This window comes from Mesocricetus auratus, unplaced genomic scaffold, assembly GCF_017639785.1.
Source record: "Mesocricetus auratus isolate SY011 unplaced genomic scaffold, BCM_Maur_2.0 Super-Scaffold_100007, whole genome shotgun sequence".
In the NCBI taxonomy this organism is placed as follows: domain Eukaryota; kingdom Metazoa; phylum Chordata; class Mammalia; order Rodentia; family Cricetidae; genus Mesocricetus; species Mesocricetus auratus.
Window position 1 is genome coordinate 80,820,111 of NW_024429191.1, and position 21,107 is coordinate 80,841,217.

At 44.5% G+C, this 21,107-nt stretch overlaps 1 protein-coding gene across 1 annotated transcript in view; it reads right to left on the minus strand.

Moving 5' to 3' along the window:
* Positions 1 to 20,967, minus strand: part of Dhx8 (DEAH-box helicase 8) — a 35,409-nt gene extending 14,442 nt beyond the window's left edge. The window contains exons 1-16 of the mRNA XM_040749856.1: positions 20,776 to 20,967; positions 16,530 to 16,615; positions 15,538 to 15,610; positions 15,113 to 15,198; positions 13,294 to 13,403; positions 12,536 to 12,925; positions 10,810 to 10,954; positions 10,518 to 10,721; positions 9,768 to 9,855; positions 8,614 to 8,711; positions 6,735 to 6,882; positions 4,414 to 4,595; positions 2,606 to 2,800; positions 1,804 to 1,989; positions 1,498 to 1,708; positions 584 to 765 (exon numbers count right to left, since the gene is read on the minus strand). Of these exons, the coding sequence (XP_040605790.1) occupies positions 584 to 765; positions 1,498 to 1,708; positions 1,804 to 1,989; positions 2,606 to 2,800; positions 4,414 to 4,595; positions 6,735 to 6,882; positions 8,614 to 8,711; positions 9,768 to 9,855; positions 10,518 to 10,721; positions 10,810 to 10,954; positions 12,536 to 12,925; positions 13,294 to 13,403; positions 15,113 to 15,198; positions 15,538 to 15,610; positions 16,530 to 16,615; positions 20,776 to 20,923 (2,532 nt within the window). The 5' untranslated portion in view covers positions 20,924 to 20,967. The remainder of the gene's footprint in view (positions 1 to 583; positions 766 to 1,497; positions 1,709 to 1,803; positions 1,990 to 2,605; positions 2,801 to 4,413; positions 4,596 to 6,734; positions 6,883 to 8,613; positions 8,712 to 9,767; positions 9,856 to 10,517; positions 10,722 to 10,809; positions 10,955 to 12,535; positions 12,926 to 13,293; positions 13,404 to 15,112; positions 15,199 to 15,537; positions 15,611 to 16,529; positions 16,616 to 20,775) is intronic.
* Positions 20,968 to 21,107: the final 140 nt, after the last annotated feature.

Genomic DNA, 21,107 nt, shown 5'->3' on the forward strand with positions numbered 1-21,107 from the left:
AGCATGGAAGTTCTTCCCTCGCCCCTCACCCCCCTACCTCTTGACACCATCATGTGCCCTCCTATCTACCTCCACTGCTAGAACCACACTCAGAGGAACACACATCCCAGTAAACTGGTAAACAAATGTTCACAGCAGAAGTACTCATGGTATATCCCAAAGTAGAACTAACCTAATGTCTATCATGAGCAATATACAAAATATAATTTATACAAGGTCTAGCAGGATGGCTAAGTGGGTAGACATTTGTCACCAAGGCTGATGACCTGAATGATGGTGGAAGGATAGAACTGAATCCTAAAAATTGTCCTCTGACCTGAACACGTGTCATGATGTGCACATGCCATTATGTCCAGCTGTAAAAATCAATTATTTTAACTTAAAAATGATGAATTAAGTCAGGAGGATAGCTCAGCTAGTAAAATACTTGTCTCACAAGTCTGAAGACCTGAGTTCAATACCCACAACCCATATAAAAATGCTAGGCATGGTGGCATGTGCTTGTAATTCTATCACTGGGGAGGCTAGACGCCCCACATGACTTCAGGGTATGTGGAACAGCCTCATTTTAGTCCCATGTTACCTTTCTGCTGCCAGGAGGAGCTGGGTCAAAGATTCGGGTCTGCATCTCGCTGGGCAGGGCAGAGTACACTGGGAGGATGATTAACTCTGGGACATCAGGGCCCAGGGATTTCATTCTTTCATACAGGATCTCACAAGCAGTATCGATTTCTTCCTGACCAGTCAAGAAAACCAAGATATCACCTATGAAGAGAATGAGGCATTATACTTACTCTGTCTCTGGGGGAGTCGGGGCTGTTTTGTTGCTTCTTTTGTGGTATGGGAGGTAGAATTTAGTCTTGTGCATGTCCACACCGAGCCACATCCCCAGATCTCTTCACTTTTGAAAAGTTTTGAGACAAGGTCTCACTCAGTTGTCCAGGCATGCCTTGAACTTGAGATCTATCTGCCTAGCTAACTAGCTGGGATTACGAGCCTGCAAGCCAGGGTTGGATCTGTTTTATTCTGAAATAGAGTTGAATCATGTTCTAGGCTGGTCCTAAACCTCTAGCTCAAGCAATCCTGCTTTAGTCTCTTGGTAGCTGGAACCACAGGTACAAACCACCAGACTTATGTGTAAAAGGCTACAGCAACACTAACAATATTACTACACACAAAACACACACACACACACACAAATGGCAAATAAACATTCATACTATGAACTAAAAAAAACTAAGGACTATAAAAAGAAACCATGTCTTTAAAAAATAGAAAAACAAATTACAAAAATAAACCAAGAGGTTATCATCCATCTACATTTAATTAAGCGCATCTAAACCTTATATCACTTTTTTAACATTTACACCACATTCCAAATATGCATGCCTGAGACTTACAAAGAGAACAATATTTAAAATTGTTTTTCACAAGACTAGCCAAAAATATATCCAGCAGGATTTTTGGTCTAAGACAAAAACCTTCCACTCCCCTCACCTGGTGGCTCTGTTAAATGGATCTGCATGACAGTGATCAGGCTAGCATCCAAATAGTCTGTCTCGGGCTCTTTTGTGTACAGTATTTCCACTGGATAGGTTCGACCAGGGATGGTGAAGATGGGCGCTTCATAGAAGTACTGAGAAAACTTCACCGCATCCAAGGTAGCTGAGGTGACAATCAGCTTCATGTCTTGACGTTTTTGAACTGTCTAAAGGGAAGAGTAAGATGGCTTACTAAAAGACTATGCAAAGCATCACAGAGCAGTCAAATTCTATTCCCAGAAACCAATGTTTACCTACTTACCTTTTTTAACAATCCGAAGAGTACGTCTGTGTGAATGGTCCTCTCATGGGCCTCGTCCAACATGATGATGGCATACTGAGTGAGGTCAGGGTCAATCAGGCACTCTCTCAGCAGCATACCGTCTGTCATATACTTGATGACTGTTTCTGGGCTGGTGCAATCCTCAAATCTAATGGTGTAGCCCACCTACGGCAGGACAGAAGAAAACCTAAGACATGGGTCCCTTTATGAAATCATCAGACTGATCCTCATAATCCTAATAGAGCTAAAATTAACCAAGATCACAGTGGTTTCCTCTAGTAAAGTCTGCCCTGCCCTGGACTTGACCCTGAATAACTTGATAACAATGAAAACCTCTCTCGGGGGCTGGAAAGGTGGCTCAGGAATTAAAAACACTGACTGCTCTTCCACAGGTCCTGAGTTCAATTCTCAGCAATCACATGGTGGCTCACAACCATCTGCAGTGGGATCTGATGCTCACTCCTGGCAAAAAGGGGTACATGCAGATAGAGCGTTCATATACAGAAAATAAATCTTAGAAAGAAAGAAAGAAAAAAGGAGTACATGCAGATAGAGCATTCATATACAGAAAATAAATAAATCTTAGAAAGAAAGAAAGAAAGAAAGAAAGAAAGAAAGAAAGAAAGAAAGAAAGAAAGAAAGAAAGGACTACCTTAAAAAAAAGAAAACCTCTCTCCTTTGGGAGAAATCTAAAAAGGCAGTAATATTCTCATTTTAAAGATAAAGTATCTGGGCCTTTCTATTTTTCTTCTGGAATTCAGCAGCTTCTCCAACCACTTACCTCTTGACCAAGACAACAACCAAACTCCTCTGATACTCTTTTGGCCACTGACATGGCTGCCACTCTTCTGGGCTGGGTACACCCAATCTTGCCCCTCGAAGTGTAGCCTGCCTCTGCCAGGTACTGGGTGATCTGTGTTGTCTTCCCAGATCCTGTCTCTCCAATTACAATTAGGATCTGATTGTCATGCACAGCCTGAAAGGAACACAATATAAACAGTAATTAAAAGTTGTCATAGGGGATGGAGAGATGGCTCAGCCATTGAGAGTATTGGCTGCTCTTGTAAAGGATCTGAGTTTGATTCCCAGCAGCCACATGGCACCTCAGTAGTTCCAGTGTTCTCTTCTGATTTCTACAGGCAACAGACATGCACATGGTGTACAGACATACAGGCAGGCAAAACACTAAGCAGGAAGGAGGAATTTTATTGAGTTTGAGGCCAAACTAGGCTACACAGTAGGTTTGAGATCAGCCTGGGATATGGTATGAGATGATGTCTCAAACAACCAAAAGGAAGGGCTGGGGAGGGGTGGTGGATGTAGCTCAGTTAGTAGACTGTTCACCAGCTTGATCCCTAGTACTATGTGGTGGTGCATACCCATAGTTTCAGAACTAAGGCAGGAATATCAATAGTTTAAGGTCATCCTCAGAAAGCTTGAGGCCAGATGGAGAATACATGAGACCCTACCTTTAAAAAAATTTTTAAAGGCAGGTGTGGTGGTTCACATCTGACATCACAACATTGGGAAGGCTGAGGTAAGAGGATGGATTGTCATTAGTTCAAGGCTAGCCTGAGACACAGAGTGGGTTTCTGGTCAGCCTGTGCTAGCTAGAATGAAGCCACACCTAAAAAAATAAAATAAGGATCCTGTGATATGGCTTGGTGGCTTAAGGTTCTTTGACACAAGCTTGAGTTTGAACCCAAGTAAAGGTAAGAGAAATCCAACCCACAAAATGTCCTCTAGCCCCCACGCATGCCTTGAGGAATGTGCCTGGCTCCTACATCATACATACACACTCATAAGAGCACACACACAGAGGGAGGAGTGATGAGCAAAGGGGCAAGACCAAGCTGGAGAAACCCACAGAAACAGCTGACCTGAACAAGGTATTGCTCATGGACCCCAGACTGATGGCTAGGAAACCAGCATAGGACTGTTCCAGACCCCCTGAACAAGGATGTCAGTCTGGAGTTCTGGTTAATGTATGAGGTCTCTGATAGTGGATCAGTATGCATCCCTAGTACGCGAATGGACTTAGAGAGATATTCTCTCAGCCTAGACACACGGAGGGTCTAGGCCTTGCTCTAAATGATATGACAGACTTTCTTTTTCTTTTTCATTCTTTTTTTTTTTTTTTTTTTTTTTTGCTTTTTTCAAGACAGGGTTTCTGTGTTGCTTTGGAGGCTGTCCTGGAATTCACTCTGTAGACCAGGCTGGCCTCAAACTCACAGAGATCCGCCTGCCTCTGCCTCCCGAGTGTGGGGATTAAAGGCATGTGCCACCAACGCCTGGCGTATGACAGACTTTTAAGATTCCCCATGGAAGGCCTCACCCTCCCTAGGGAGCAGAAAGGGGATGGGATGGGGGAGTCAGTGGGGGTCAGGGGAGGAGAGGAGGCAGAGGGAACTGGAATTGACATGTAAAACAAACTTGTTTCTAATTTAAATTTTAAAAAGGGGGAAAAAGAGCACACACACATAGATAGTCGAGGAGCCTGGGGGTGTAGCTAACCAGAACCGTGCTTGTTTGGCGTCGAGCTCTAGCATCCCGACACACAGCCCTTAGGAAACACTACACCCATCCTACCTGCACCAGCTGTTCCTTCAGTTTGTAGATAGGCAGGCTCTCCCTCTGCTCAAGGATTGACATCTGGGTCTTCTTCCCGTAAGAAGCTTTGTTGCCCCCGAAAGCATGCTTCTTCCACTCTGGAATGTCGTTGGGCATCATTCCAATCCCCCTCATGTTGGCAGCGATCTGCCTGCCCTCCGCTGGAAAGGAAAAGAGACTGAGTGCTGGCCTCAAGCTACTGTTACATGCCATTCTTCCCAAGAGTTAGCTCAGGCCTTCTAATGTACCCCAAAGCTGTGCAGCCATCACCACCTAACTTTACAACACTCCCAAAGAATCCCCTTTCCCCTTCCCTTGACACCACTAGTCTTGCTCTGTCAGGCTGGCAGTCATAAAGTGTGTGGTGTCTTGGGGGCTTTCACCAGATTTAACGCTTTCAAGGTTAACCCCAAAGTTGTAACTTGAACTGGGAGCAAAATAATGAGCAAGATAAAGAGAATTTTAGGTACTCTCTGAAAACTGCAAAAATGTTACAAATTTGATTGTAAAAACATCCATAAAAATATACTTCTGTCTCAGATGCAGGAGAGACTGATCAGTGTGCTCTCCAGAGGACTGCAGCACCCACGTTGAGTGGCTCACAGCCACCTATAACCAGCACCAGGCGGTCCAGCATCTCTAGCTCTGTAGGTACAGACCCACACACAGACACATAGCTTAATAAATCTTTAAATACATATATGTGTAAGTTTGAGATAGGGTCACATAGTAAGACCCCCCCAAACACACACATACACACACACACACACAGCAGACACCAAAACCATCTACAAAGTCCTGGTCTACCACTCTTGCCTCATCCCTTGCCACCCAGAACAACACAATATTCCATCCACACAGACTTCCTAAAGTCTTGTCTAATACAAAGCTGTTAACACAGGCTACTACTCCCTTGCCTCCACATACTCTATAAAACCCTATAAAAGATTAGGATCTAGCCAGTCATGGCAGCTCAAACCTGCAATCCCAGTACAAAGGAGGCTAACGCAGGAGGATTGTTGCAAATTTTAGGGCTAGCCTGAGCTACACAGTAAGTCTAAAGCCAGTCGGAACTACATAATGAAACTCCATCTTTAAAAAAAAAGCCCGAGGCCAGGCTGGACCGATAGCCTCCAAAACAATACAGAGAAACCCTGTCTCCTAAACCCCCCCCCAAAAAAAGAAGCCAGGCAGTGGTGGTACATGCATTTGATCCCAGCACTCAGAAGGCAGAGGCAGGCGGATCTCTGTGAGTTTGAGGCCAGCCTGACCTACAGAGCGAGTTCCAGTTCATGTTCCAAAGCTACAGAGAGAAACCCTGTCTCAAAAAACAAAACAAACAAACAATCAGGGCTGGAGAGATAGTCCTGATTAAGGGCACTGACTGCTATTACAGAAGACCCAAGTTGGATTCCTAGCGCCCATATGGTGGTTCACAGTCATTTGTAACTCTCATCTCAGGGGATCCAAAGTCCTCTTCTGACCTCCATGGGCCCAGGCACACACAAGGTGCAGAGAGATAACACTCAGGTACAATACCCCTACACAGTTAAAAAACAAAAATAAAACAGGGGTTGGAAAGATGGAACTCAACCCAAGTTCATATTGGGTGGCTTACAACTGCATGTAAGGAGATCTGTTGGCCCCTCCTGGCCTCCAAGGGCACCTGTAATCATGTGGCATTTATTCATACATCCAAATACACACATATACACAAAAGACTGTATCTTTTTGTTCTTTGCTGTTGTTTTTGAGATTGGATCTAATACAGCTCATACTGTCCCAATATAGCTGAAGTTGGCCTTGAACTCTCCCCCTCACCCCTAATACAGGGCTTCTCTGTGTAACAGTCCTGGCTGTCCTGGAACTTGCTCTGTAGACCAGGCTGACCTCAAACTCAGAGATCAGCCTGCCTCTGCCTCCCAAGTACTAGGATTAAAGGTGTGTGCCACCACCACTGGCTAAAAATAATTTTTTAAAAAATCTATGAGGGCTGGAGAGATGGCTCAGTGGTTAAGAGCACTGACTGTTCTTCCAGACGTCCTGAGTTCAATTCCCGGCAACCACATGGTGGCTCATGACCACCTTGAATGAGATCTGGTGCCCTCTGCTGGCATGCAGGCAGAAGGCTGTATACACAATAAATAAATAAAATATTAAAAAAAAATCTATGAATAGGCTCTAATGTAAAAAGGAAACTGAGTCTAAATTTTCACTTTGTATATGTATCAACACTGTTTTATATATACACAAAGCCTTAAATTTATTTTTTAAAAAAGGTCCACACACCAGAGCCTTACCATCAGGCAGGGGATCAACCCAGTGTTTGTTGAGTCCCATGGGTATAGAATCCATCTCGGCTTCCCTCTGGGCCTGCTTCAGTTCCCGCCTTTCCTTGGCCAGGGCACTCTGCATCATGGCTGCTTGGGAAAGTGAGCCATCTGGGTTCTAAAACAACAGAGGAAAAAGCAGCATGCACTGAGTATCTAGGAAAAAATGGATGGTTAGCTCGATGTAGTGCTGTTCACCTTTAATCCCAGCACTTGGGAGACAGAGAGATCTCTGAGTTTGAGACCACCTTGGTTTACATAGTGAGTTTCCGACCAGCCAAGGCAACAAGACTGAGACTATCTAAAAATAAAGAAAAGGGCAGATGGCTGAACTACTGTCATTTAAAATGTGAGAAGGAATAAAGTTCACATCAATGTCTCAGGCTACATGAAAGAAACAGGCCATCAGTGAAAGAAGTTTTAGCTTGAAAATTAGAATCCTTAGAGAGTGAGGGACAATGCTACTTTTAAATGCATAAAGGACAGAGGAAATGGCGGGAGCAAGGTGTTGTTTAGACTGCTGTGATCCTAGAACTCCAGAGGCTGACAAGGAGAAGTCCTGAGAGTTTGAGGACATCCTTGGCTACATAACCAGTACCAAGCTAGCCAGGGTTATGCAGTGAGACCTTGACACAAAAAAGCAAAAGAAAATTAAAACAATAAAAAAAAAAAAAAAAAGAAACACCGGGGAGATGTCCCAGTGAGTAAAGTGCATGCCCCACAAGTATGAGGGTCTGAGTTCAGACGCCCAGAGCCCACACAAAGCCAGGACTAGCAGTGTACATCTTTGCAATCCCAGCATTTCTACAATGAAATGGGAAGCTCAGGACCAGCCGGCCTGGTGTACTCAATGGTGAAAGAGACCCCATCTCAAACAAGGTGGAAGGTGAGGACTGTCGCTTCAAGTTGTCATCTAACTTCCATACGTGAACTGTGATACAGTCACATGCCTGTACCATACACATCAGTGTACATACATGTAAACATAGACTGGTGGGTGGAGGAAAAGGAATGGAAAGAAATTCTGTATATCCATAAGAACTAAATTCAGACCAGTACGAGTGCTTTAGACAGAATTAATGATCAGATTCATCATATGCTTCCTTAAGTGTTAGTGAATTCCCCATCACTAACAATGCAAACAGTTTTAAGACCACGTGAGAAGAACACTGAAAGACTGTAACAGTGGATTATAGCTGGATGTCATGGCTCACACCTGCACTCTGGAGGCAGAGGCAGGTAGAGATCTGAGAGTTCCGGGCCAACCAGGGTTAGATGGTAAAACCTTTTCTCAAAGAACAAACAAATAAACCATTATGAACATTATATGGGCTTGTTGAGGTGGCAGACCTTCAAAATAATCTTTCCACACCAAAATTTTTGAGAATTCTGGTTTGCATTCCTGCAGTTCAGCCCTCCAGGGCCCTGAAGATGCAAACCCTACATCCTCAACAAAGCAATAATGGCAGAGCAAGCACATCTATTTATCTCTGCTTTCTCTCAAAACACAGTAATGTAGCCAGGCGTTGGTGGCGCACGCCTTTAATCCCAGCACTTGGGGGGCAGAGGCAGGCGGATCTCTGTGAGTTAGAGGCCAGCCTGGACTACCAAGTGAGTTCCAGGACAGCCTCCAAAGCCACAGAGAAACCCTGTCTCGAAAAAACAAAAAAAAAAAAACAAAAAAAACAAAAACACAGTAATATATGCAGACAAAGGCTAACCATGCAAGGCAACAGAGATGAGCCCCTCTCCATTTACAAGACCCTGGTTACCAGTTGGACATCTGAGCCCTGCTGACATGGCTGATGCTATCACTCCAAAAGAACAAGCTAGTGGAGATTCTTCCCACCTTAACAATCTTGATGGGGCTCATGTCCATGCTCTGCTTCGTGTGCCCTCTCAGGAATGGAGGCTCCTCCTCAACCAGCTCAATTTCCAGATCTTCATCTAAAAGCACACCAAAAAGAATTATCCATTAGCAAGACAGAAATGACCAATTATTTTCATTAAAACAATTCAGGGAGATGGCTCAGTGGTTAAGAACACTGGCTGCTCTTCCAGAGGACCCAGGTTCAATTCTCAGCAACCACGTGGCAGCTCACAACTGTCTGTAGCTCCAAGATCTGACACCCTCACACAGACATACATGCAGGCAAAACACCGGTGCACATAAAAAACAAAACAAACAACAAAAAAACAATTTCAAGCTGACAAGATGGCTTTGCAGGTACCTGAGTTCAATCCCTGGAACCCACATAGTGGAAGGAGAGAACCAAATACTGCAAGCTATGCTCTGAAAGCTGTGGGCTTGTGCACACACAGATACACACACACACACACACACACACACAGAGTCCAGTCTCGTCTAGACTACATAATGAGATCCCACAAAAAAATTAAGATGAATAACAAATTTATATGCAAATTACTGCAAGGCAATAAACCAAATAAAATGTAACTCAAGTGTCAACCTAGACAAACACTAAGGAGCTCAGCAGTTAAGAACACTTGTTTCTCTTGTAGAGAAACACATATGCAGGTTTGAGTACAACACCCACGTGGCAGCTCACACTAATTCAGTTCCAGGGAATCTCATTTCTGGCCCTCTGCTGGCCTCCTCAAGCACCGCAGCTTTAATTTCAGCAGGTGGCAGGTGGATCTTTGTGATGAGTTCAAGGCCACCTGGTCTACCTATCAAGTCCTAGGACAGCCAGAGCTCCATAATAGAGACCCTACCTCAAAAACAAACAAACCACACAGACATACATATAATAATTTTTTAATCTCTTAAAAATATTTTTTTAAAAATGGTACTGAGCCCCAAGAAAAGTAAATGAATTTAATAAGTACACTGACTATTTAAACTATCCAGAGGTGAGTGGTGACCCCAGGGAACAAATGATGGATACCCAGTCAGTTAAACCATAAACAGCCCACTCTAATGACACAATTTGTCAATCACTCTCCCAACCCCTCATCCAGCTAATTCAAGTGGAAGACTACCTTCTTCATCATCCACCTTAGGGAGAATGCCAGTCTCCTCATCGAAGTCTGGAAACTCTTCTTTGGAAAGCACATTGGCAGCAATCATCTAGCGAAGGACAGAAGGCAGCACTTGTAACTAAGATCTGGGGCTAGGAACAAGACTCTTTCTCAGTGTTAACTCCAGAGATTTCACACAAGGAAATCAAACTGTCCTCTCCTGGAACCCAGCATATCAGAGTCAGGAATGAGGCACACATCCATCCTCAGGGAACAGAATGACATGGTGCTGAAGGCATGGGCTTAGGGGGGGTACTGTCCCCAAGAAGGGTTACCAGGCCTTCCCTTATCACCACAGCCGCCAGCCCACATTGATCATGTGGCACATAGCCCTGCAGTTACTTATTTAATACTGTCTCTGCCGCACTGGACACTGGGTTCCCTAAGGGCAGGATCTATGAAATATTGTCATTGTAGCCCTAATGCTACACAGGACTTGACACACCATCATTCTAATGCTCACTGAAGAATGAAGAAAATAACAATGAAGTCAAAATTACAATTACCACAGTCTAGGTACTAAGTTCCAACTCTGTTCACTCTGCTAATCCTATCCTGCCCTGATGGACAGGTTAAGGGCGCTGAGCCACACTAGGTGCAGTAACATGGCTCACACAACTAGTCTGTGGACAGAAGCCACCACGGGCTGCCGTGTCTAAGCCCACACCCCTAACCACCATGCTACATGCTGAATGACTCTGAGAGCCCAACCTGTTTGATTTCCCACTTCTCTGGGTCAGAGATACGTGTGAGCCGCTTGCGCTCCAGTGAGTCATCTTCGACTTCAGGCGCACTGACGAGGGAGAGGTGAGTGGGTCTGTCAGGGTTCCGCATTGATGTCTCTTCGTTGGTCTCCCCGACAAGATTTCGACGTCGATTTGGGTTTAGATCCTCTCCCGTTTCTTGATCCACATCCTAGAGCACAATAACAAGGGTGCTGTCCGTGTGCTGTCTTCCGACACCCAGCCATCAGCTATGGAAGCGGACTGGACACATCACCTACCTTCATGCTCAGGCTGGTCTTGGTCCCAGTGAAGGACAGGACCTTGACCTTCACCCTCTGGCCTTTGCTCACAACGTCAGCCACATTGGCCACTCGACCTTCCCGTCGAAGCTCAGAGATGTGCACTAGGCCTTCCCACCGCTTCCTGAGAGAAAGTCAGACACTTCTGGAATATGCCTAAACATACCTTTCCCTAACTACTTCTACTCCTACTGGAACTGAACAAGTCTTCACAGGCCTGAAACCTTTGCCCTAGGAGGCAAGGCAGCCTGGGATACATAATAAGTCTGAGGCTACATATACTGTCTATCATGGTGAGACTTTGCCTCAAAAAGACAAGGAAGATGGCCCAGTTGGTAAAGTACATATTACACAAGCAAGAGGATCTGAGTCTGGATCCCCAGCATCCACATTAAAAAGCCATTGGGCCATGCAGGCATACTCATACACATAAAATAAAACAAATATATCTTTTAAAAAAAAGCCAGGCCAGTATAAGCCAGACCGGTACTGTAGCACATGCCTTTAAATCCAGCAGAAGCAAGCAAATCATGAGTTCCAGGGTAGCCAGGACTATGTGACATTGTCTCAAAAAACAAAACAAAACAAAAAAGAGATGCAACAGTGTATGCATGTAATCCTAGCGCTGAGAGGCAGTGCCAAGAGGATCCCAAGTGTTGCTGGTCAGCCAGTCTAGCCTAATCGGCAACCTTAGGGTCAGTGAGAAACCCTGTATCAAAAGCTAAGGTAGAAGCTGGGTGTGGTGGTACATGCCTTTAATTCCAGATCTCAGGAGGCAGAGGCAGGCAGATCTGAGTTCCAGGACAGCCTGGTCTACAGAGTTAGTTTCAGGACAGCCAGAGCTACACAGAGAAAGCCTATCTCAAAAAACCAAAACAACAACAAAAAACCAAACTAAGGCAGAGCGCAGTTAGGGAAGACATCCAACACCAACATCTGGCTTCCATGTTCACCCTCAGAGACAAGCACACACATTCACACATGAACATGGACACATGCATATAACACACGGAAGGAAGGAAGGAGGGAAGGAAGGAAGGAAGGAAGGAAGGAAGGAAGGAAGGAAGGAAGGAAGGAAGGAAGAAGAGGAAGGGGCTTAAGCCCACAAAACAGCACCAAGAAGTTGGTCAAACAGTGAGATAGTGCTAGCACTGCAACCCTTCCAAAGAAAAGATACTGACTGAGGGGGAAGGGAGGGGTCAATCCCAACTGTCACAACCAGCAAGGGAAGATCTCCTGATAGCAGAGGAAGTAATAAATGGATCTGGGACATTTCAAAATCAAAAAAGAATCTAAGGCTAAGAATATGGCAGGGAACTTGCCTACTATACTCAAGGACCTAAATTCTAAATTCGAAGCACAGCACCACAAAAAAAACAAAACCCCAGCATCAACAAAAAGGCTGGACATTGTGGCACATACCTTTAATCCCAGCAATTGGGAAGCAGAGACCGATGGATCCCTGTGAGTTTGAGGCCAGCCTGGTCTACATAGAGAATTCTAGGACAGCCAGGGCAGACAGACTCCATCTCAAAAATAAAATATAATTTTAAAAAATAACAAAAAGTAAAACTTTCTAAGAACCCTGGTATACCTGAATGACTAAAGTATAACTGTTCACAGCTTCTGAGACTATGAACACACACTCCTACCTCAGCAGTAGAAGACGTTTTGCCATACTGATGAGAAAGAGTAACAACTATACCTTAGGCCCTCCAGCTGCACAAAGCAACCAAACTGCATGATGCTGGTCACTTTGCCATTGTAAATGTCCCCAATGGCAGGCTCTTCAGGGGGAGGGCGGTCCACATGCTTATCCCGCCACCTGTCCAGATTCCTCTCCCCATACTTTTCCCGGTCTTTCCGATCTTTGAAGGGACTCTGACTTCTGCTCCTGGACCGATATCTAGACTTTCCCTTAGTCCTCTCCCGGGTCCTGGAATGTGACCGAGAGCGGGATCGGTGCCTCCGTTTATGGTCTCTATCTCTATCTCTGTCTCGTTCTCTATCTCGTTCTCGATCCCGGTCTCTGTCTCGGTCTCGGTCTCTGTCACGGTCTCGGCTCCGACTCCTCCGCTTCTTCTTTGTCCTGTCCCTAATAAATCAATAAGTACCTGTTTGAAAAATAAATCAACCCAATTTCACCTCTGCATCTCCAAGTACCCAGCACAGTGCCACTATGTGTAAGCTCAGCACCCTCTAACTGCTGAACTAGAAAGGAGTTTCAATGACCACCACATCCCCACAGGTCAGTAAAGATCAGGCCACAGACAGAGTTGGCCTCCTTAGCCCTAGTTTCTAACTTCTGAACACCTTTTTGACACGGAGCAATGGAAACCCAATCTAGTACATAGCCAGTTAATCTACACACTTGTCCCAGGGTTTGCTTAACAAGTCCTGGAATTCAACTGTCACAGTATACTAAATATGCAAATGAGAAGGACAAGGACATGAGGGACAAACCTGTGCTCGGTGTCTCTCTGCTTCTCTTGGCCTGCTGCACTGGGCATTAAAGCTTCCAGCTCTTTCAAGACATCCACGGCGACTTTCACATCTTCCTCATCCAACATGGTCTGCAAGGTCAGAGGTCAGCAAAGTGATGAGAAGAGGAAAAAGAAATCTGCCCACTGTCACGTCACTAGCCTGAAGAAGTCAGTTCTCCCTTTCCAACATGATGTGGTCCCTGGGATCAAGCTCAGGTTGTCAGGCGTATTGACAACATCCTGGACTCAGCCAATTGCATATTTACAGGTTTCCTTGACTCCCTAAACAATATGGCCTAGCAGCTACTTACATGTATTTACATTGTATCGGGCAATCTAGAAATGATGTAAATCGTGTGAGAGGATGCAGGTATGCGATATGCAAATACTATACCCATTTTGCCTGAGGAACTTGAGCACCAGATCTTAGTACCTGGGGGTTCTGCAACCAACCCCCTGTAGATATCAGGGTACACTAACATCCATTTGTTTACTGTCTATCTCTGTTTCCCACTAGATAGGCAACTTACATGCTAATTTCCTAATCTCCTTCCCAAAATAGCATATACTCTGAAAAAGGCATAAAATCTTATTTGTTCTCTTTACTGTTACCTACCCAGTACTTAAGAGTAGTGCTTGGTACACAACAGGTCTGAAGAACCAGCTTGCCTCCATCTTACGCTTGAAAGCCACCTTACAATAAAGACACACTAGGTTCACTCCTGTTTATGATTAAGCCTGTTTCTCAAGGGCTGGGCTATGCTCCTCCTGTAACCTTAACTACAAACGGTCCTGTACTGCCTATTCCCGGAATGGCAATCATGTTTTTGTTTCAAAAAGTTGTTATGATCACCTTGCAACTGTGCCTTCGTTTCAGAAGGTTCTTATGACCATTTGCACCCCTATCTATGTTTCAAAAGGTTCCGACTATCTTGTCATGTTCTGCTTCTATAGCCCCACCCATTTGCCTGCCAAATCCCCCATTTGGAAGCCCCCTATACCTGAGCTATAAAACTCTATCTTCTCCATGTCCAGGGCTGACCTCTTGAATCTCACCTTAGGGAGAGGCAGCTCGTGTACACCAATAAAAAAGCTTGCTTTAATTAATTGCTTGCTTTGATTAATTTGGCCATGATTTGGGTCAGTGTTATTTCTCCTGGGACTAACAGGTACTCAGTAAATTCTTTCTAAAATGGATTTTTCTTTTAAAAACAGTCTCTCTATTTGGCCCTGGCTGTCCTGGAACTTGATATGTAGACCAGGATGGCCTTGGACTCAGAGATCCTCCTGCCTCTGCTTTGCAAATGCTAGAATGAAAGGGATTCACCAGCATACCTAGCCTAAAATGAAAATTTTATAAATAAAACATTTCAAAAATTACATCCTTTAACATTTTTTTTGTTTGTTTTTTACGAGACAGGGTTTCTCTGTATCGTTTTGGAGACTATCGGTCCAGCCCGGCCTCGAACTCACAGAGATCCGCCTGCCTCTGCCTCCCGAGTGCTGGGATTAAAGGCGTGCGCCACCACCGCCTGGCCATCCTTTAACATTTAATACAGAAAAAAATTCTACTTTTGTACCCTAAAAATCTTTGTCAGAATCTAAAGTCATTTCATATCCCTCACTACTGTTTCCCCAAGTCCCTAAGCTCATGGTCCTTTACTATCACTCTCTGGACCTTTTATTTATAGTCTTACTCGTGAAAACGTCATACCACAGACAAGGTTAAAATCCACACTGTTGCTAAGGAGATGCAAAGGGGCAGAGCACACACCAGGGAAGACATTCCCCATCCGTACCCGCACTGAAGGGTTGTCTGGTTGGCAAAGGACAGGGAAGAGTTCCTTCAGCTTTTCTTTTTCAGTTTTGGGTTTAACAACTGGATCTGAGTTCATTGAGGAGCATGAAAGGGTTAAAAAAGAGAGAAATATAGTTAATATTATTACTGGTTAATAAAAGAACTTCAACCTTAGTGTATCCAATGAGACATATTCATAACATAATTACTAGAAACAATTTAATTGTCTGAATCCAATGACTGAAAACCTCAACAAGCTTTGTGCCCATGAGGGAGGAGAGGAACATGTTAGTACTCATTTGAATGTCTCAGAATCTGACCAGAGTATTCCCTTGCTTAGCAATAGCTAAGAGCAAAGTGCATTTATGGGGTGGTGAGCATCCAGACCCTTCTGGAGGCTCAGCTCGGCTATGAGGCCCAGCTTACCTTTGCTAGTAGAAGGCTTTGCTGGAGGCCGCATGGTCTGTATGAGACGCAACAGGTTGCTAATAAGAGAATCCTTTGAAATAAAGAAGCATGAGACAGAAGACGTCAGCCTCTGAATCCGTGACTAAATGTTCAGGGGAAGGTAAAGGATGTGCTGCAGGGAGGCGCAGGTGTGCACTTGAACAGAGCTGACTAGAGCAAGAAGGCACAGGTCACCCTGGGAGAGCCATGAGGCTAGAGCAGCTTAGACCAGTGGCTCCCAACCTGGGGGTCAAGACCCCTTTTGGGATCAAATGTCCTTTCACAAGGGTCACCTAAGATCATCAGAAAACACAGATATTTAAAAATAATCCATAACAGCAGCAAAATAACAGTTATGAAGTAGCAATAAAATAATTTTAGGGCTGGGGGTCACCACAACATGAGGAGCTATATTAACGGGTTGAAGTGTTAGGAAGAGCCATTGGCTTAGACCATGCCCAGAGACCATTATATTTCCCATCTTTTAAAACCACCTCCAAAGCCAGGCGTTGGTGGCGCACGCCTTTAATCCCAGCACTTGGGAGGCAGAGGCAGGCGGATCTCTGTGAGTTCGAGGCCAGCCTGGTCTACAAAGTGAGTTCTAGGACAGCCTCCAAAACAATGCAGAGAAACCCTGTCTCGAAATAAATAAATAAATAAATAAATAAATAAATAAATAATAAATAAATAAATAAATAAAACCACCTCCAAAACCTAGACTCTTGGTCCTAACTTCCTGAGCACAAAACAAGACTTAATGATGGAAATCCTCTTGCCTCCTCCTGGGAAAGCATCCCGGAAATACAGCTCCCTCACCACTATGGCACATTATACATCTGACGGCTTATTAACTGTATGTACAAACTGTCTCCTTCCTACTTGAAAATCCTTTAGTTCTATCAAAATCTAAATTCAGCAGCAACAACAAAATAAAGAGGGGAAAAAAAAACAGAATCTTCAGGTATACATACTGTGAATTCTGCACCATTTTTGACCAGAGAAGCCTTGAAAGTATCAAATGTGGTATTTTTCTCAGCAAGACTGATCACAAATTCAGCTGCAAATGAAAAAAAAATTTTAAAGGAATTAAAAATGGGGACTCCATCCAGAAATTGTTTTAAGTATGCTAAAAACTGATCAGATTACCCAATTATCTTAAAAACTACAATCTACTTAGAACAAAGGAAAAAATCTGTTTTTTTAATTTTTTTTTGTTTTTAAAGATTTATTTATTTATTATGTACACAGTGTTCTGTCTGCATGTATGCCTCTAGGCCAAAAGAGGGCACCAGATCTCATTATAGATGGCTGTGAGCCACCATGTGGTTGCTGGGAATTGAACTCAGAACCTCTGGAAGAACAGTCAGTGCTCTTAACCTCTGAGCCATCTCTCCAGGCCCAATAATTAATTTTTTAAAATAATTTATTTTATGGGTGTTGTGGTTTGAAAGAAAATGGCCTCCCAAGAAAGTAGCACTATTAAGAAGCGTGGCCTTAGCCAGGCATTGGTGGCGCACGCCTTTAATCCCAGCACTCAGGAGGCAGAGGCAGGCGGATCTCTGTGAGTTCAAGACCAGCCTGGTCTACAGAGCGAGTTCCAGGACAGCCTCCAAAGCCACGGAGAAACCCTGTCTCGAAAAACAAAAAAAAAAAAAAAAAAAAAAAAAAGAAGTGTGGCCTTGTTGGAGTAGGTGTGGTCTTGTTGAAGGAAGTTTGTCACTGTGGAGGCAGGCTTTGAAGCCTCATATATGCTTGTGCCTCAATTCACTTCGGTTACCTGTGCAAGACATAGAACTCTCAGCTATCTGATAATGGACTGAACCTCTGAATTCTCTCTTTACCTGTGGATCAGGATGTGAGCTCTCAGCTACTTCTCCAGCATCATGCCTGAACTACACTCCCTGCCATGATGGTAATGGACTAATCCTTTGAAACTATAAGCAAGCCTCCAATCAAACACTTTCTTTTACAAGAGTTGGTTATGGTGCCTCTTCACAGCAATAAAAAGGCACCTAAGACAGTAAGCATGCATTCATGCATGCAAATACGCTTGGAGGCAAGAAGGCATCAGATTCCCTAGAGCTGCAGCTACAGATGGTTATGAGCCATCTGATGTGAGTGCTGGGACCTGAAATCAGGTCCCCTGCCAAAGCAGTGAGTGCTCTTAACCAATGTGCCATATCTACAGACAGTAAAAGTTTTTAATTAAAGAAAAATACCAGCATAGGGACGGGAGAGACAGCTCAACAATTAAAGAGCACATCCTCTGCTTGCAGAAGACCTTATTTCAGTTCCCAGTGCCCACATCAGTAGGCTCACAACTGCTTGTCACTCCAGTTCCAGGGGATCCAACACACATGTGCACACACCCACACAAACACACATATGCATAGTTAAAAGCAAATCTTCAAAAAATGTACTGGCATATATCTGTTGTACATATTAAAGGAATGCCTTTTTTGTTTTGTTTTGTTTTTTTGAGACAGGGTTTCTCTGTATTGTTTTGGAGGCTGTCCTGGAACTCGCTTTGTAGACCAGGATGGCCTCACTCACAGAGATCCGCCTGCCTCTGCCTCCCAAGTGCTGGGATTAAAGGCGTGTGCCACCAACGCCCAGCGGAATGCCTTTATTGTACTTGGTTTTGTTGTTTTGAGAGTCATACCCCTGATTCACATACACACCCAAGCTACACTCAGATTCTCTACGTCTGACTTTGGAATTACTAATCATCCAGCCTCCACATCCTAAGTCCTGAGATTGCAGGTGCTTTCCTGGCTGCAGTTAACTTTTGATGACATTCAGAAAAAGCCAAATACCACCCAGCCACATGAACATAGCTTACAAATAATTACATGAATGCCTATAGTTGCTGGACAGTGGTGGTAAACGCCTTTAATCCCAGCATTCAGGAGGCAGAGACAGGCGGTTCTCTGTGAGACCTCTTACACAGAGAAACTCTGTCTTGGGAAAAAAAAGATGCCTATAGTTAATACATTTTAAACCTTACCTGTCTGTCAAACACTGTTATTTACAATATTTTTACAACATTCTAAGTAGGCTGTCACTATTATCCTAATGTTTGAAATAGCATCCTACACAGTAATTGATGAAGCCAAGGTTGGAACTCAGGCAATGTTGACTTCAACCAAATTCTTTAGAGAAAAGTAGAGAGAAAAATACTTAGGGTACTATACTCAAAGAGCTTATCTTAAAGCTGGCAACAGAACATTCACACTGACAGATTCATGTTGGAGCTCAAAGTGGTGATTTTGAATTTCCAGATTAGGGATGCTAAATTTCTACCTTGGGAGAAATTTCTACGGGAGAAAACATGACCTGAAATATGCTGGCTGTGGGACATTGTGAGCACCATCTGCTAACCTAGGAAAAGAGGTAACATTCAATTTCACAGGTAAGAATACAGTTCACTTGAAGTCCCAAATCTGACTTCTGTGGCCCCTCTGGGTTTGTTTAGTCAGGGTTTTGTTGTGGTTTGTTTATTATTTATTTTGGTAGTACTGGAGATGAACCCCATAACCCATGCATGGACTCTACCAATTCCCAGCTCTCCCTGACCTCTCGTATAACATTTCCCTTCCCTGGAGTCCTCCACTTGATGACTTCACATGTTCACTTAAAAAGCTGTCTTGACAGGCAGTGTTGGTGCATGTCTTTAATCCCAGCAGTGAGGCAGAGACAGGCAGATTCCTCTGTGAGTTCAAGGCCAGCCTGGTCTACAGAGCAAGTTTCAGTACACAGAGAAACTTTGTCTCAAAAACAAAACAATCAAAGAATCATATTCATGGTTTACTGGCCAACACCTTTAATTCTAGCACTATGAGAAGACAGCAGATGACTGTAAGTTCAAAGCCAGTTTGGTCTACATTGTGAGTTCTACATCTGAAAAGGATATACAGTAAAACACGGTGACGCACGCCTTTAATCCCAGCTCTCAAGAGGCAGAGGCAGGCAGATCTCTGTGAGTTCAAGGCCAGCCTGGTCTACAGAGTGAGTTTCAGGACAGCCAAGGCTGCTACACACACACACACACACACACACACACACACACACACACACAATGGGAGTGGGGGGAATGTTGGGGAAGGGAAAGTAGTGGCTGCTCTTCCAAAGGACCTTGGTTTGATTTCCAGAACCCACATGGCAGCTCACAACAATTTATAAATCCAGTTTCAAAGCATCCAAAGCCTTCTGAGGTCACCATGCATGCAGATGATACACAAACATACAGACAGACAAAACACTCATACACATAAAATAAAATACTTGGGGCTGGAGAGCTGGCTCACAGGTTAAGAGCACAGAGGACTCAGGTTCTATTCCCAGTACCCACAAGTTGGCCCACAGCTGTCTGTAATTCCAGTCCCAGGGGATCTGAAACCCTCTTCTGGCCTCTGCAGGCCCCAGGCACCCATGTGATGCAGAGACACACATGCAGACAAAACACTCATGCACATAAAGGGGAAAGAAAATACTTATTTAAAAGTAAAAAACAGGTAACACTCTTTCACTGATATTTCTAACACCAATCTCTAAATCTTACTCCGTCTACAACCATTTTCTCCTGTGGCAACAAATGCGGCAACCCCGTACCCATCAAATGGAATTGCTCCCCATACACCCCTGACTCACAAACAAATTCGCCCTCTCGTTTTCATAAGGACTCCATCTATGTATATGTGATCTGGGTCCCTAGCCTTTCTTAATTTCTGTTTGGGTCCTCTGGTCATAGTTCGCCCCTAAACATCTAGTGACTGGTGTTTGATAGATGAGAGTATGTAAACAGTCAAAACCACGGTTCAAAGTGTAGATGCTGACTGCTGCCTCTGGGTAGCGAAGACCAAACAAGATAACGCCGATGAAGAGTTAACCCAAAATAATAGCTCGTGAGCTTCTAGAAAATATTGGTCATAACCACCATCACCATCTTTGCGGGGGCTGCTGCTATTGCTAACGCTGTATAACCAACCCAGAATGGAAAAACACCCACCAAGCAGAGATGGTAGCCCTAGCCTCCACTGGCAGCTCTGGGACATGGTTTCTAACAGCTCGGTCCAGAAGGCTCTCAAGCAGAGGCCACTGTCGCAGGTTCCCGGAGCCCAAGTCGCGATGATAAACGCACACTAGGCCCGTCAACTACTTTTCTCCTGCCTCCCCCGACCCCAAACTCAAAGGCCATGGGGACCTCCTCCAGCTCACCCAGATCCTTGTCGTTGATGCCCAAGTGATTGTCCAGCTCCGTGCAAACTTTCGACACCAAAGACAGGTACTCGAGTTTAGCGAGCTCTTCCGCGGGGCCGGGCTCCGAGCCCATCAGGACCCCGGCAGCAGCCACGGCCACAGCCATGGCTACAACTTCCCTTCAGTCTCCTTCCGGTCGGCCAGAACGCGAAGCTACCGTTTCCACTTCCGGGTCGGTGCACGTCTCTTTTGTTTACTGTCCTTGAGCGCCACAGCGTGAATCAGAGAGACCGGACAGGAAGTCCTCGCAGAAGGGCCACACACACTGAGCGACGTTGTACGCCGCATGG